Source organism: Salarias fasciatus, chromosome 14 (assembly GCF_902148845.1).
Source record: "Salarias fasciatus chromosome 14, fSalaFa1.1, whole genome shotgun sequence".
Lineage (NCBI taxonomy): Eukaryota > Metazoa > Chordata > Actinopteri > Blenniiformes > Blenniidae > Salarias > Salarias fasciatus.
This window is the reverse complement of record NC_043758.1, coordinates 29821576-29837193: the sequence shown is the minus strand read 5'-3', so window position 1 is coordinate 29837193 and position 15618 is coordinate 29821576. Positions and strand designations below refer to the sequence as shown.

Here is a 15618-nt window from a genome sequence, read left to right as displayed (position 1 = left end):
GCGGCGGGATTTAATGCTGTTATAAGGAAATCTTCAAAGTGGCGGATTTATCCCCCCACTGGCATCTGCTGTCTGTTTGCACTGAGAATTAAAGGGGGCATAATCTTCAGCAGTAATCGCCCGGTTGCCTACAGTGGATTTACATTTTTCACACTGTGTAATCTCGCATTTACAATATCATTTATGTGGGTGTCTCCCTTCCAGTCGCTGACATCTCTCTTTTCCTCCGTTAAGCTTTGAGGGAGATTGACAGGGGACAAGCTCAAGGCGTTCACTCTTGCTTTGCATGCGGCAGCTCCTCATACTTTGTGCATGCGGCATGTGCGCACACACACACACACTCTCACATATAAACACTCACACACACACACACGGAGCGAGTTTTGATTGATACTTAACTGAAACTGAGCTCTTGTTGCTGTCAGAGCCCGGCTAAGTCTCCTGAGCCTCTTGATTTCTGACACTGGTAGATATTATATTCATGGTGCAGGAGGCTGTATTTTGTGATGTGATCCCCTGTAACACTTTAATCTGTTTAGACTGCTTCAATACTGTGGCAGGGAAGGGGGCAGAAACACAGAAACACTACAATGAAACAGACGACTGCCTGCCAATGTTTTACTGTATCCAGCACAAACCTCTGCTTGGATTTGAACACACACTCACACACACAGAAACACACAATACTCGCTCTAAGGTTTTATTTTAAGCTCTGGCTGACTGCTTCTGGTATTCCACTTTTTAATAATATCGGGGAAAACATGAAATTGTAGATAGTAGCATGACAAGCGCTGTTACGCTGCTGGACGTACGTCATGTTTGTGCAATAGATGGCAATAAAGCTGTCTATAGGCATTAAACTGTGTGAGTATGGCGCTTTTCTCCCTATTTGCAGGTACTCTGAGCAAAACTAAATGAAAATCAGATCTTACCTCACTGACAGCTGCACATTAAACATTTGAATTATTACTGGCGTTATTACAAACTACACTCAAAAAGTAGGGGAAAAAATGCCTCTGAAAAATGATTAAGACAGTCCTTTGTTACAACAATGCTTCTTGGAAATAAATATCAAACCAATGGAAATACTCATTCCCATTTAAATGGAGCCACGTTTGGAAGTCAAATGCATTTGTGGGATGAGCAGCAGAGCTGAGGAACAGTCTTTCCTTTCAGTTGACGCTTGATTGATGGACTGGATGATCAAAAGCTGATGTTGGACATTTTGAAATGTAGTAAACAAACAGGAGCCTCAATCACAAATGTTTATGTAACTTAATAGCAGAAATATTAAATGGAAGCTGCTTGGTTAAAAGCGAGAAAACCCACCTTGCTGGTCTTTCTCTGCACGTTCTCCTTCTGCGTGTATCAAGGCGTCTGGTTTGTTTCCACAAATGCATTTTCAATATAATCTCATCATTGAAAAGTAAATATTTAGACTTTCCACTGGTGTAAGCTCCATTTATGCAAGTTTTTCAGATGAAAACGCAAAACTCTCGTTGCGTTTGGGCTCCAGTGCTCGAGAGATACTGAAAATGCAACTTTTTGACAATTGCTCGCAAGGTGGAGCTTTTTGAAAATGCTCGAGCTCCGTTTCCATGGTAACTGCAGCTTTTCTGAAACATTCCTACTGTGCATGTACACCAAGGATATCGTAAATATTTCTTGTGAAAGTGTGAGTAGATGGACAAACAACAAATATGGCGGCCTCCAGTGTGGCATGACTCCCTGGCCTGATCCTCCTGGGACATGGTAGTTTTTTTTTTGTTTTTTTTTAATCAACAGAAGGAAAATCCAGCAAACACATGTTTTCTCACTTTTGTATATTTTTTCCATAATTTATGTGTGTTACTCCTCCTTGGTATGTGTTTTTTTTTTTTTTTTTTCTTTTCGCTGTATTTCCCTGTGAAGGCAAGATCAAGTCTTTGAAAAAGCTCCAGCTCGTGCACAGTTGGAAAAACCAGCACTTAGAAACCTAATGCTAGTCCCGATGCTTAATGGCTCGCATTAGCTGCTAGCAATAAAATTATCCCAGGTCCTCACTAATGTTGGAATAATCATTTACAAAGATGGTTACCACATGCTGGAACTGTTTTCTCCTCTTTTTTTTCTCTTTTTCTTTTCTTTTTTTTTTTTTTTACGACCCTAATTCACTGTTATTAATAATGAATAAAAATGCAATTTTCTGTTGGGTTGCTTCAGGGCTCTGGGAATCATTTCAATGAATATTTCAGCACATTATTTTAATCATGGCTCCACATGCGCAGGGAGGGGGGCTTCTTTTATAGGCTCATGCCTCAACCGCCCCAAGACCCCGATCATTAAACCCCACGCTGTCTGCGTCGAGGTTCCTACCTTTGATTTACAAGACTTGTTAAAAAACATTGTAAAAAAAAGGAGGCAAGCTGTGCCATTTATACTTGTAATTTGATGCTGTATTTGTTAATGGGAGTGCCAGTGATTTATGTGTGCGGCGGCTGCTGCTCCCTGCTGTTCTGATGCTGTAGGCTTAAGCAGAGCTAACATTAGTGGGCCTCTGCAGAGCATGCCACTACTCAGCCTAATAAGCCCGCTATCTCTGGCCTGATTTCTCATCTCAGGATGTTTTTTTTTCTTCCCCTGATAAGAATCAGAGCATCTCTGTTTGTTCTCTCTAACCTGCTTGTTCTCTCGTCTCCGTCCGCAGTCAGTATCATGACTTTTGGCGCCTCGATTACTGGGAAGACGACCTGCGGCGACGGCGGAGATTTGTCCGAAATCCGTTCGGCTCCACCCACTTAGATGTCACGTGCAAGTCGCTGCAGGAGTACGGTGAGTCTGGAACATCTCCGCCATGTAAAACCAACAATTATCTGCCATTCAAAGGGTTAATTAGGAAATAAATGTGCAGTCCAGGCTTGTCCCGATTGGTCAGCATATTGCTTACAAGACCTTTTATTCAGTAACGTTATTTATGAGTGGTGTGAAATGAACATGCCACATCTGTTTTATTGCACTTTTTTATTTCCATCGCAGCCCATACTGAATAACAAATTGGCTCACTCACCTCATTTTTCCTTGTTGACTCCAGCAGTCTTGCAGGAACACTTTCTGTCAATCTCAAATTAAGGCCCCGGTTTGCACAACAGTGTTTCAAGTGAAAGCTTGTTTTGTTTTCGCTTCTGAAAAGTTCCTCATTTACACAACGACATGGACAGGGTTGGAGCATTTTCAAAAAGTCGTGTTTTCAGTATCTACAATCACTGTTCTCGTGTAAACAGACAACCAGAACACAAAGAAAGAAGTTTTGCATCTTCACTTGAAAACGTTGTGTAATTGGAGGATAAATCTTCTCACACCACAGTAGATGTATGAAGGAGGCTTTCTCAGGCTTTGCAGAGTTTGCATGTTCTCCCTCTGCATTCAGGAGGTTTTTCATGTGTGCTTCAGTCTCCCTGTATGGTCCTCACCATTTACTGCAATGAAAAACAGGCCATGCATTGCATGATGGGAAGCTGGGTCTTCATGCGCGGACTCATGCGTAATCCTGACGATCTCCGCAAGCCTGACTGTGTCTCGGTGAGCTCCTAAACTGAGCCCGTGGGCCGCTTTCAGGATGTCATCTGGCTACTTTCAGCCCTTCCTCTGCCACGACTGCTGTATGTACATCACGGCAGCTTTGTAGATAAACACATGCCAGCTGCCGCCGCTGCAGCAGGTGGTCCCTATATGAGCCACACATGCAATAACTTCCCCTTCTGCTTCACATTTCTGTGGCGGCTCCATTATTTTCTGGGCTACGGGCTAATTTTGCGGGCTCTCGGTGATTTGATGATTCCCGAGTTGGAGAGACTGTTTTCAACAGTCTGCTTTAGAAACATCAACAGCGTTAAAGAACTGCTGTTTTTTTCGGGGGAGGGACAAAGAAATTGCATTTATTGCATCAACATTGCCTGCCAGTGAATAAACAAGCAGTAAACCTGTCAAAGTGATCAAAAGATGAATAGAAACTCTCCTCCCACTCCTGCACCATCCTACGCCTGGCTCACACTCATATTCACCGTGTGCTTCAAATAACACTCTTTTTATTGAAAGGTAACGACACTTGTGCTATTTTTGTTGACGTTATTTTGCACTTACTGATATCATGCAACCTGAAAAATGAAGAACGGTTCTTTTAAGCCCATATATTCAGGTTTAATAAGGCAAAAATAACTTTAAGTGTATTTAGCTCTAATTTTCCAAATTACTGTGGAGGTTACAATGATTTCATCCTCACTTAAAGGAAGCTAAATTGTCATTATTGACTTCCTTTGGATTGATAATGTTGTATGGAAGAGAATTGGAACAACTCATGAGAAGGAAAAAAAAAATGATAGGAGATATTTTCTCAGTTCCTTGGTGGTTTGACAGGCCGGATTGCAGTTTCTTGGTGTCGGGTTTTGACTACAGGCCTGATGTTAGGATAAATTAACATTGTTTAATGAAACTTTTTTTTTCTTTCAAGGACATGACTTACCTTTTTTTTTCTCATAATCATCTCTCTGAGAGATGATTATTTACCACCTCAATATTTATCACCTGCGGTGAGAAGCAGCGGGCAGGAGGTGCACATTTTAGTTCACTATCTATTGAACCATCGAACTTAAGTGTCACATTTTCCACCTCGAGCTGCGAGATGAGAGTCCCTTTGAAAAACTGCCAGCTGTGCAACATGAAAATAAGATAAGAAATATGTGTTTGTGTTTCTGTGAAACCTGGAGATGGGTTGAGGAGTGACACAGGGCTTTAAAGGTAAACATATATAGGGAGATTTTATTATGTTAAAACAAAAAAAAGACTCATTCTGGAATATACCTGAAAAACGAATCATCTGTCCCCCGCACTCGCTCACATCGAAACACTCATCCTGTTATTCAGCCCTTTGGCTTCTCAGCCATCAGTTTCATCTCTGAAGTTTGAGCTTCGTAGCTAAAGACTTGTTGAAGTCCTGCTGGCGCGAGCTGCTTTTAATGAGCAGAATAATGTATGAAGTTGTCATGTGAAAGGGATGGCGTGCCGTCGGATGGCCCCGTGGCTCCCAGCGAGAGGTGAGCTGCACTCCCCGGCTCTTCGCTGCACACTTTGATGTGCTGGAGGCCCAGGTTTGGTTGAAACGAGGAAGGTCTTTCATGTTCCCTGTTTGAGTTTCGCTTGGTTCCGTTTGCTGTGCCAGTTGGCAGTAATAGTTTTATATATTTATATTCAGCCCATTTTTAATTAGCACAGGTTGAAACAATAGGTGAATAAGTTCATATGCGCACTTTTTGACAGGGACACCATTAAAGATTTCAGGGGCTCCCAGCTGGAAAAGCGCCGTGGTAGAAAAACAGAGACGTGTTTGACTTAGAAGTCATTATTAGTATATGACTCGATAGATGGATAGAGATATAGAGAGATAGATAGATAGATAGATAGATAGATAGATAGATAGATAGATCGATAGGTTTTGCATTTTAAACTTGAAGATCTGAGTGACACAGTTTCACATTTTTAATGAAAGTCTGATTTTGAATGGAAGAAAATACACAAATGTTAAAGAAATAAATATTTGTGCTTGCGTTTGTGCGTCTTGATGTCCATTAGCTTCATTTATAAGTAGTTCTATTTATTTGAATTTTTTTTCCTGAAATGTTTTCTCAATATTCTCCTTGTCTTCTTTGCTTTTTAAAAGTGAAAATGATTTATTTGTTGTATAGAGTTGTATACAATCCAACTTGACCTCTTAAACCTATAAATAAATAGTTACATGTTCTTCCATTAAAACTCTTTTGACATGCACATTAAAAACTAGCTTTATGAAAGTATAGTCAATATATCAGGTACAGTTTGACCTTTGCAATGATTTTTGTTGTGTGTGTGTGGGAGTGAGAGAATGTGACAGTTTAAACTGCTTGAAAAACTACTTAATAGCTTCATATTGAAAATAATATGCAACTTTTTTTTCAAAAACTGAAATGAATGCCATATTTTTTTAATATTCTCTAGCCTCCTAATTCTTCATGTCAGAAGATAATATGGATTTTTTTTTTACTTACGTTGTCTTTGGCAGTGTTTTTAATCATATTTGAGACACATAAATATTCAAAGCAGTTCCCAAAAACCTAATTTATATATAAGCAAAATCAACATTCTCTCACTGACTTTAAGAAACAGCAGTATATTTAGCCTTTTTAAAAGCTGAGATAATTTATTATTTATTGTGTTGATTTCAAAGGAAATTTGAAACTGTAGTTTGATATTAGCAGCAATTTTATTTGCATCATCTTGTTTTTTTCACTCATTTGCTTATATTTTCAAAACGGGAGCATCGGTGTAACCTTTTATCTGTGTGAGTGCGTCAGTGTGTGTGTGTGTGTGTGTGTGTGTGTGTGTGTGTGTGATTGGAGGTTAAACTGCCTTAAACTCGCCCCGTTGTCTATTAGCAGCGCTGACAGCTTAGCCAGCACATTCTGTGTCTGCCCTCCGCCTGTAATAAGCCGCCCTGCTCCATCCAGCCTCCGCCCAGTATCACAGTATATTGTAAGGTGATTGGAATTGGGCAAGCATGAAATGGAAGTCACGTTAATATTGATCCAAATGTTTAACGGGGTGTTTTACCTCGGGGTGTCCTTGCTGTCTCATTTCAGGTGAGCGGCTGCTCTCCGAGCTGATTGCCCCCGGCGGAGATCTTTATGGCTCTTTACTGCTGCAGAGGCCGCCTCGTGATGTGATATTAGCCTTCCCCACATTCACAATCAAAGATATTTTAGTGTGACAGGTGACATTAGAGTATTTCCAAACACAAATACACAATATTCCATATATAATACAAGAAATCAATGTTTTCTTAAAAATTTGGTTGGCGGGCCACTTTTGGCCCATAGACCTTATGTTTGACACCCCTGGTTTATGACCTCTGGCTGCAAGGTAGACAGATGCAGCAGGATGCTGGGTGGAGATCATCCCGAGAGGAAGCGGCGCTCGCTGTATAAACTCCCTTACATCAAAGTTATAATGTTTACTTTAACCGGCTCGAAACGCGTACGGATGGTTTGCATCGCAGGAAGTATGGAGCTGTCATTTTTCTTCCCCCTCGGTGCAGGGTAAATACAAGTGAAGAGACGGAGGGCAGAATTGCTCGGGCCCTCGCGGTAATGCAATCCCATGAGCAGCGCTCTCTCTGTCCGTGTGGAATGCGGAGCCTGTGGAGAGCCAGCGGAGGAGGGCAAAAACAGATCGAGCCTGGGAAACGGAAGAGATATATTTAAACTACTCTATAGAGCTCACATCATGTGGAGGCTGCAGTTGATGCACAGCACTCTAAGCTGTAGTGGGAGTTTAGAACGTATGCTTGGGAACAGATCCCTACATAAATGAGATCTGAAATAGAGGAAGTCTTGCAAAAATCCCCAAAATTTGTTTCGCTCTTCAGTAGTCAGAATTGCCATGCATCTTTAATAACACTGCAGCTTTAAATAATTAGCTTAAACCTTTATTGAGCAATCAAACACAGTTGGTAACTTTTTTCCTGTTTCTAATTACTTTTGGTGCACAGATTCACCTGACTGATGCTTTAATTGGTAAAATCTGATAGAATAGAAGATTTCACACACTGCACACACATTAGGCATCATCTGCCAACAAAATTTTTGAACCATTTTGCATTTTTGCAACAAATTTCATCATAAAGAAATAGCTCATTTTTTTCCTACTTTAAAAAAGTCTCATAGAAATTGTAAAAATTGACCCTTTAAACCCCCTCCTCTCGCTTTGAAGTATTTTATTGAGCGGCCTATAAAGGGTTAAGAGCTCTTTTACAGCATAACATCCAGATCTGTCACCCTGATGATATTTTCCTCATTCTATTTCAAAAGAAGTTACCTTTGCAAAGTGAGCTGAACTTTAAGTAAAACATGATGTGGATTCCTTTTTTTTGTCGGGAAATAGCAGACTGTGTGTGTATGTGTGTGTAATACATAGGAGACCTACAATAACACATGTTCTCCGGCTCTGCTGCGGCTATAAAACTGAGCGGTCGGTGCCACAAAAGTCCTCATGTTGCCTCGTGTGAAACTTGGAGCCGTGGCAAGGTGTTGCAGTTGATTTACTGCTCTTTTGTTTATCTATTCCACACTGTATTATAAAACTACTGAAATGTTTTGAAAGTGGGAGCCCTTATAAAGTGTGCTCAAGTCTTTTACTCCTCTTCCCTCACAGCTTGCAGGATTTAGTGAGCACAATTATACTCTACTGTAACTCCTCGGCCGTTTATGATGTCTAGGAAATTCAGAAAGTGCCAGAAAGAAGAGTAGCAGAGCTTTTTGGCTGTATAGTAGTCGTTACTGCAGCCTCCCGGGGCTTCCCAACACCAGTCTCTGTGTACCATCAACACACGGTAATATTGAAGAACTGCCAGATATTAAAAGCTGAAGTTGTCTTGGAAAAAGGAGTAAAAGCAGTAGAAGTGCTCGGCCCTCACAAATATTTAGACAATCCTATAAATTTAAACTCCACTTCTTCTTCTTTTTAATTGTTGTTTTTTTCACTTTTGATTCTTTGTTTGATGAGATTTGATTAGAATGCAAGTTGACCAAGCATTGAAAATTTCTTCTGTGAATATTTAAACAGTTTACATGATCAAGAATATGTCTTTTCAATTATTTTTAATATGTTTACTTCAATCATAATGTGTAAAATAATGCAATGCACAATTTTATGAGTGCATTGCATTGTTTTTGAGATTACAATTGAAGAAATGCATTCTTTCAATCTCTTTTAAAGAGACATCATTGCAACTTATAGATTCTGATCTTCATGCATAGTCCACTGATTTACATTAGTGTTTTTCCATCATTAACCCATCAATAACCAGTTACTGAGTAAATCACATCAAAGGCAATGAGATTTCTCATTTTTGATGAGATTGTGTAAAGGAAAATTAATTAAATGAAACAACATTTTATTGAAAATGCAAACTGTGTTAGAATATGAATCATAATAGTTTCTTGCCAGTTTGTTTTATGAGTTGTTAAAACAAATAAAAGGCATAGCCTGAGCAGCCTTTGGCATGTCAGTACTATAAACACTTAAGAACTTGTTTTCTATGTCTTCATAGTGTCTGCCCAGCGCTTTATAGATCCACAGGAGTAAATCTCAGGACCACAGATGGGTAGGCTGAACCTCTGTGAGGACGACTCCGGGTTCAGGCCTCCGTCAGTGACAGCCGGCAGGTCTTCATCAGCCTCCAATGAGGTCACGAAGACTCTGCGATGCACTTTGGCGAGTGTAATTAGTGCACTCTGAGGCAGTTTCCACTCAGTGATTGAACAAGAGGACCCAGGAGACTGGTGATCGGTGGCTTCTCTCGGCACCGCTCCCCAACAGCTTGAGAGCAAACATGAGATAAAACTGCTGTGACACGGAGAAGGCAGAGAGAGCAGCGAAAAACAGCTTTCCGGAGATCAGAGTCAGCTTTTTCTTAGATTTGGCTATAATCATACAGTAAATCCATCTTTCACGGTCATCTGCTGATCTTTATCTGGACCTTTAAATTGATTCTATACTTACATGCAGGCTCCGTTTGAACGTTTTCGAGTGTGAATGCAAAATGTTTGTTGTATTTTTATTGTCCCTTTACGCAGCAACGGTGCTTAGAGTCACCAGAGTTTGAAAACCGCTCCCCAGAAGTTTTTGAAAATGCTGTTGTCGTGTAAACGGGTGATTACAGCAATCATAGCAATGCAACCTGGTTGTCTGTCCCTACAAATGTCCACATACTTTCAAATGTTAGTGTTTATAGCGTATCTATTTGCATGTGTGTGTGGTTTCATTACACATACAACCAACAGCACCCACTAGTGGCCCGACAAGAAAACTACACCGTTCAACCGTTGTCGTGTAAACAGACATCATTTTCAAAACGCAGATGTGAAGAAATGCGATCGTAGCAGCATCTCTCACCTCACGGCACAGGTGTTCCGAGTCCAGGCCTTTCTGTGCAGAGATTCCATGTTCTCCCTGGGTGCATTCCTCACACTCCAAAAACAAGCATTTAAGGTGAACAAGAAGATTTCAATGCAGAACTTTGTGTCAATGTGTTGGTTACCATGGTTACCTGTAGAGTATTGACAGTAATGCAATGCAGTTTCATCCTGCTTACAATAATACCTTTAGATTTCCTGAAGAACTGATCGTTGCTCCATGTCTGAGTAAGTTCCCACGTAAACCCCCAAGACATTATCATTGACATCATTTTATTCTCGAATCCATCCAAAAATCATTTGGAAGAAACCAACTCAAAGATTGCATCAATAAGGGCGAAAAAACATAGCTTATGAAAAAAAACTCCACATAAGCAAATTTTTTTTAAAAAATGGAGATGATCGTAGAGACGAATGTTCGGTGAACTGAAGAGCATGTGGAGCAGATTTAATGCAGCCTGACTGCATTAGCCCATGATCCTCCCACAGCAGGGAGTTTCCCGCCGAGAGGCAGGGCCTGGGAGGGGCCCAACTACTTCCTGGTTTAGGACCATATATTTTCTTTTTTTTTTTTTTTTTTTTTTTCCAGAATAAATCCATCCGTTCATCTTCCATAAGCTGAAAGCGTTTGTTGAAACGGTCTTGTGTTGTATCTGATTGTACACATGTATCAATGTCACAATCAAAAAATAGGAAGAACATGCAAACTACACACAGAACACCCTAAATTGGGACCCAAACCAAGGGTATCCTCACTGATACAGGCGAGAAGACTTAGCTCTGGGTATTGATTTATTGGCCTATTTAATCTGTGATTAATGGCATCTCCCCTTCAGATTCATCAATATCGCGAGACGTTAAAAAGTCCTTCAGGCTTTACTTGATGACGCACAAGTCCGCTTGTCTTTTGTTCTTTCCGCTTTTTCTTTTTCCACCCTTCAATTGACTTTCAGCAGATATTCAAAGAGCTGCTCTCTTTCTTTCGTGAAGCCGTGGTCAAGTGTGAACACAAGAAGGGCTTTCTAATGAATCTGCCTCGACACCGCTGCACAGCGAGCCGTGTAATGGTGACAAATGGCGACTCGCAGCAGCACTTTTAATACAACAGTGTCTCCAAGTCAGAGGACCATCGCTCACCAGAAAAATCACTTTTCATGTCAGCACATTCTCCCCTCCGCGTCATAGCTCTTCATTTCACGTTATTTATAACCGTATTACTTCTTTTCTGTGAGAACTAAATCACATTGTGGATTAAATTGAGTTCAGTCGTCTTTCCTGTAACGTTACCCCGCCACGAGAGTCGATGTCGCTCATTTACATGTAAAAAAATCAGCACAGTTTATTTGATTTACTCAACCTTGTCCAGCCTTGCCAATCAGAGCACTGAGTTTTCCCTCATTTTACTCGGAGCATGATGACGGTTCACAGAATTACAGTTTTAGGTTTCACTCGCTCCGCTTTGATTTCTGGCTTTCGCCTTTAACATTGCGCAGAATTCATTTCCGAAATGCTCAGGCTTCTGATGAAAGCACTCCAGATATGAGACAGAGCAGGAAGCAGACTTTTTTCTCAGTAGCAGTGTTGACAACAGTCAAATGTGACCTCTTCAAGACAAGGTACGCGTTCCTCAGGGGAGGCAGAGCCGAATTAAGAAGTACGCTGAGAGGAAACATGTCAGACGGGTGTCAGCCACCTCCCTTTTCTTGATATGTGTTCTTCCTTTCTCCTGGACTTGAGAAAGACACATTCGCATGAACATTTTGAGCAGGCACATGTTGGGGAGCCGCTGATTCGAGCTGACGAACGCGTTGTGAGACCTCTTTGTTTTCCGGGATGTATGAGCACATCGTTTCCGCTGCAGCCATACCATGAAGTCCTAATTGTGCTGTCTGTTCAGTCTAACTCTTGTCAAGTCTCCAAAAGCAGAAAATGATATCTCTAATCTACTCTGAGCTGAAGATTTATCCTCCCCCGGCTCAGCTGTTGGTCTTTTAAGATGCGGATCGTGTTTCATTGTTGACCTTGTCTATAAATAAAAGCTGAAACACCTCTGATGTTCAACCACTGGAGATGAATTCAGTGAACGAACGTGTACTCTGACTTTCTTTCATTTGCTGTGGCATCTACATTAGTGTGCATCACGCACTGCATCAGGTTCACCTCACACATCAGCACGCATTTCATCCTGTTTGGTGTTTTTCTTCTTTTTATATAATAAAGTACATCTTATACCATTTAAAATCTGACAAAGATGTATTATTATTCTTCAATTGAACTTGATTAGATTCATTTTTCTTTCACTTTTGCACCCTAACAGTATTTAAATTATGTGTGAAGGTGTGTGTGTGTTCAGTATCTTCATAGAAACATTCACGTCTTTTATTAGGTGTATATATGTGGTCTGGAGCCTGCTGTCCACATACATTAAATATTTTATCTCTTATTGTTTAAACTTTTCACTGTACACATGCAATAAGAATTAATTTTAATTTAATTCTACATGACATGTGAAATTATGTCCAACTGCTTACTGCACATATTATTTTGCAAATGATGTTAATGCAAAGAAAATGTGTGTCTTCATTGGTCGTTTGTGTGGAAGCGTTATTTCTGTAATAGAGTTTAATATGCAACATTGTATGTAAATGAAAAAAAAACTGCATAATAGCCTTATATTAATAAAAGAAGACGCCAGGATTGTGTTTAAATAACCCATCAATATTTTTTTGGGTATTTTATTTCAATAAAAATCAAACATTTGTGTAAATGTGTCATTTTGAGCTAGATTTGTAATGTTGTATCAAACCTGATGCTCTCTCTTGTTACCTGTGTGTTTTGAACCAGAATACGTGGAACAGCTGCACTAATCTGACACTTCAGGACAGTGTTTTATTCCTCCTCTTTATTTTTTCCCGCAGGCTCGGAGGAGGACAAGGTGGTCAAGACGAAGATGGTGTTCCGCAGCCCGACGGTGGCCAGCCAGGCCGCAGAGACGGAGCTGATCCTGGATGCAGACGACGACACCGTCAGCCTGCTGCAGGAGAAGGAGATGGACAACCTGGGTGGTAAGTCAGCGCATCAGCATGCAGCTTAACGTCCCTGCAAACAATCAGTCCTGCCGCCTCATGGTGCAGTGAATTCATTATTTGGCTGTGTGCTGTAGCAGGTATTACTTTTCAAACAACGCAGGTATTCAGAAATTAGGAAATTTTGCATTGTTCAGTATTTGCAAGTTGTTCGTATACTGAGCCGATGCAGCCTGTTTCAGATGTGCATGTGTTTTGCAGGACTCTGTGGGCTGATTGCTTCAGTTTGACAACTTTCCTCTGGTTTCATGTGATAAGTGTCCCTCTCTGTTTTGTTTTGGCTCGCTTTACCTCAGTTCCTTCCTCAGTGTTTATCTCCACACTGGAGTCTTCTAACATCTAAAACTAACACCGGAATGATTATCAATCCTGGGGTGTCACAACTACTTTTTTTTTTATTTTTTCAAATGACATGAAGTTACCTTATTCAGCCTAAAATCTGAGCTCATATTAAATGTTCATTTGCAACTTTTAAAATCTGATGTTTGGCTTATTGTATGAAGTTGAACTCGTAGGACTCGTAACACTCTAAATCTTAATGAATCAACATAATGAGGTGTCTGTATATATTAATATTATTAACGCACACAATCAGGCACATTCTTAAGTAAATTTTTCATAGTTTCCCCAAAATTTGAATTTTATAATTCTAATATTATAAATATGTTAATGGCATCTTCCTGTAAATGCAACATGTGTCATAAATATTTTAAATTATGTTCGCTGAAATATTGTCTTCTCCTGTATAGAGTGTGTTTTAGTACCGCTGAAGCCAGAGAAGTGGCGAGAAAGCTGCATATATTTTTAATTTCTGCAATCATATGAGACTGCTGACAATTACCCGAAATTACAGCAGCAGAAATGTTCAGATTATTTAATCGAATAGTTTAACAACAGGTAAACATAGTATTAATTAATTGTGTGTGTGTGTGTGTGTGTGTGTGTGTGTGTGTGTGTGTGTGTGTGTGTGTGTGTGTGTGTGTGTGTGGATTTTAAAGGTAAGTTATCCAGAGCGAACTTGATTTTTGAGTGAAGTGCTTGTTTGTTGCCAGATTGTCACCAAACAATCGTTTCCATTCATGAGCCGCGTTTCAACAGTTTAATGCCTAAATGAGACTTGGCTGTTTTTTAGCCGACTTCACCCGGGGCAACTGATGCCAGCTCCAAAAAATATTTACTTTGGTCCAATTACAACAGACAGAATAAACCAGCCAGGGTATGACTGTATCAGTGTTTTTAGAAAACATTTCAGTCACATAAAAGACGTCAAACTGGACACGTCCTGCATTTATGTTCGTTTCTCTTTGATGTAAACAGATTTGAGCTTTTTTTATGAGAGGTCACCAAGATATGTGCTACACTCAAAACATATGCCAATATGTCTTTATTCTGTAATTAAATAACGCTTGAGTATATTATTATTTTACTTATTTATTCTCTGTAAGGCAACGTTAAAGTGTAAAGACAAGCTGATGGACCAAGTCGCCGAAAATGATCTAAATCATTTAATCATCAATCATTGTGAAAAATGCGAAAAGTCTTATATACCCCCTTTACAAAACTCATATCACCATAAACAAGACCAAAATATTAAAATGTATAACATTAATAAAAGCATAAGTTGAAGCTCAGTAACTGGGTTGCCAGGTTTGTGTTTTCCAGTAGAACTGAACTATTTCTACAAGTATCAAAAGGAATAAAGATTGTGTGTGTGTGTGTGTGTGTGTGTGTGTGTGTGTGTGTGTGTGTGTGTGTGTGTGTGTGTGTGTGTGTGTGTGTGTGTGTGTGTGTGTTCTTGTATTTCTATCCTTGTCGGGGCCAAATGTCCCCACAAGGATAGCAAAACGTGGAACGATGTGCCTTGTGGGGACCTTTTTCCGGTCCTAAGTAGGAGAAACAGTGTTTTCTTGACCATGTTGTTGTTACTGAAAAAAGTAAAAGTGCAAAAACATTTCTTTAGGGTTAGGCTTTGTTGTGGTGTGGGTTAGGGTTAGGGTAAGGGTCAGGGTTAGGGGCTAGACATGAATGGGAGTCAATGGACGGTCCCCACAAGGATAGAAATACAAGACTGTGCGTGTGTGTGTGTGTGTGTGTGTGTGTGTTGAACAGTTAAAGTGTGATTTTCACACCCACCCCAATTACAAACTTTGTAATTCCATAGAAGTTTTTTTGTTTATGTAGTTGGTGAAATCACAGTTTTAATAATAACATTTATTTATGTTTTTGTTTGTTTGTTTTTTATGTAATCATTATAATACACTTTACCCTATTTGACTTTACATGAAGGGTCCATGCCTTTATTTCGGAATGTTTTAGTTTTAAGTGACTGGCTGATTTTGTCCCTCATGTCTGGCAACCCTGTTTTACAGCCTTGATTTTTATTAATATTAGATGCCTGGCTGTATGGAGGTGCAGTGGTTACCCCTATCGAATCAGAGCGAGACGGCCGTGTGTTTGAATCCTGGCCTTTCTGTGTGGAGTTTGCATGTCCTCCCTGTGCATGTGTTTTCTCATGCATGTGAGGTTAAACGCTGACACTAAACTGGCCATAG

The 15618-nt window shown here is 40.1% G+C and overlaps 1 protein-coding gene across 1 annotated transcript in view; it reads left to right on the top strand.

The window, feature by feature from the left end:
* The window catches only part of nbeab (neurobeachin b), a 251897-nt gene that overhangs the window by 168957 nt on the left and 67322 nt on the right, over positions 1-15618 (top strand). Inside the window, 2 exon segments of the mRNA XM_030109360.1 lie at positions 2687-2811; positions 12899-13045. Coding sequence (XP_029965220.1) covers positions 2687-2811; positions 12899-13045 — 272 coding nt within the window.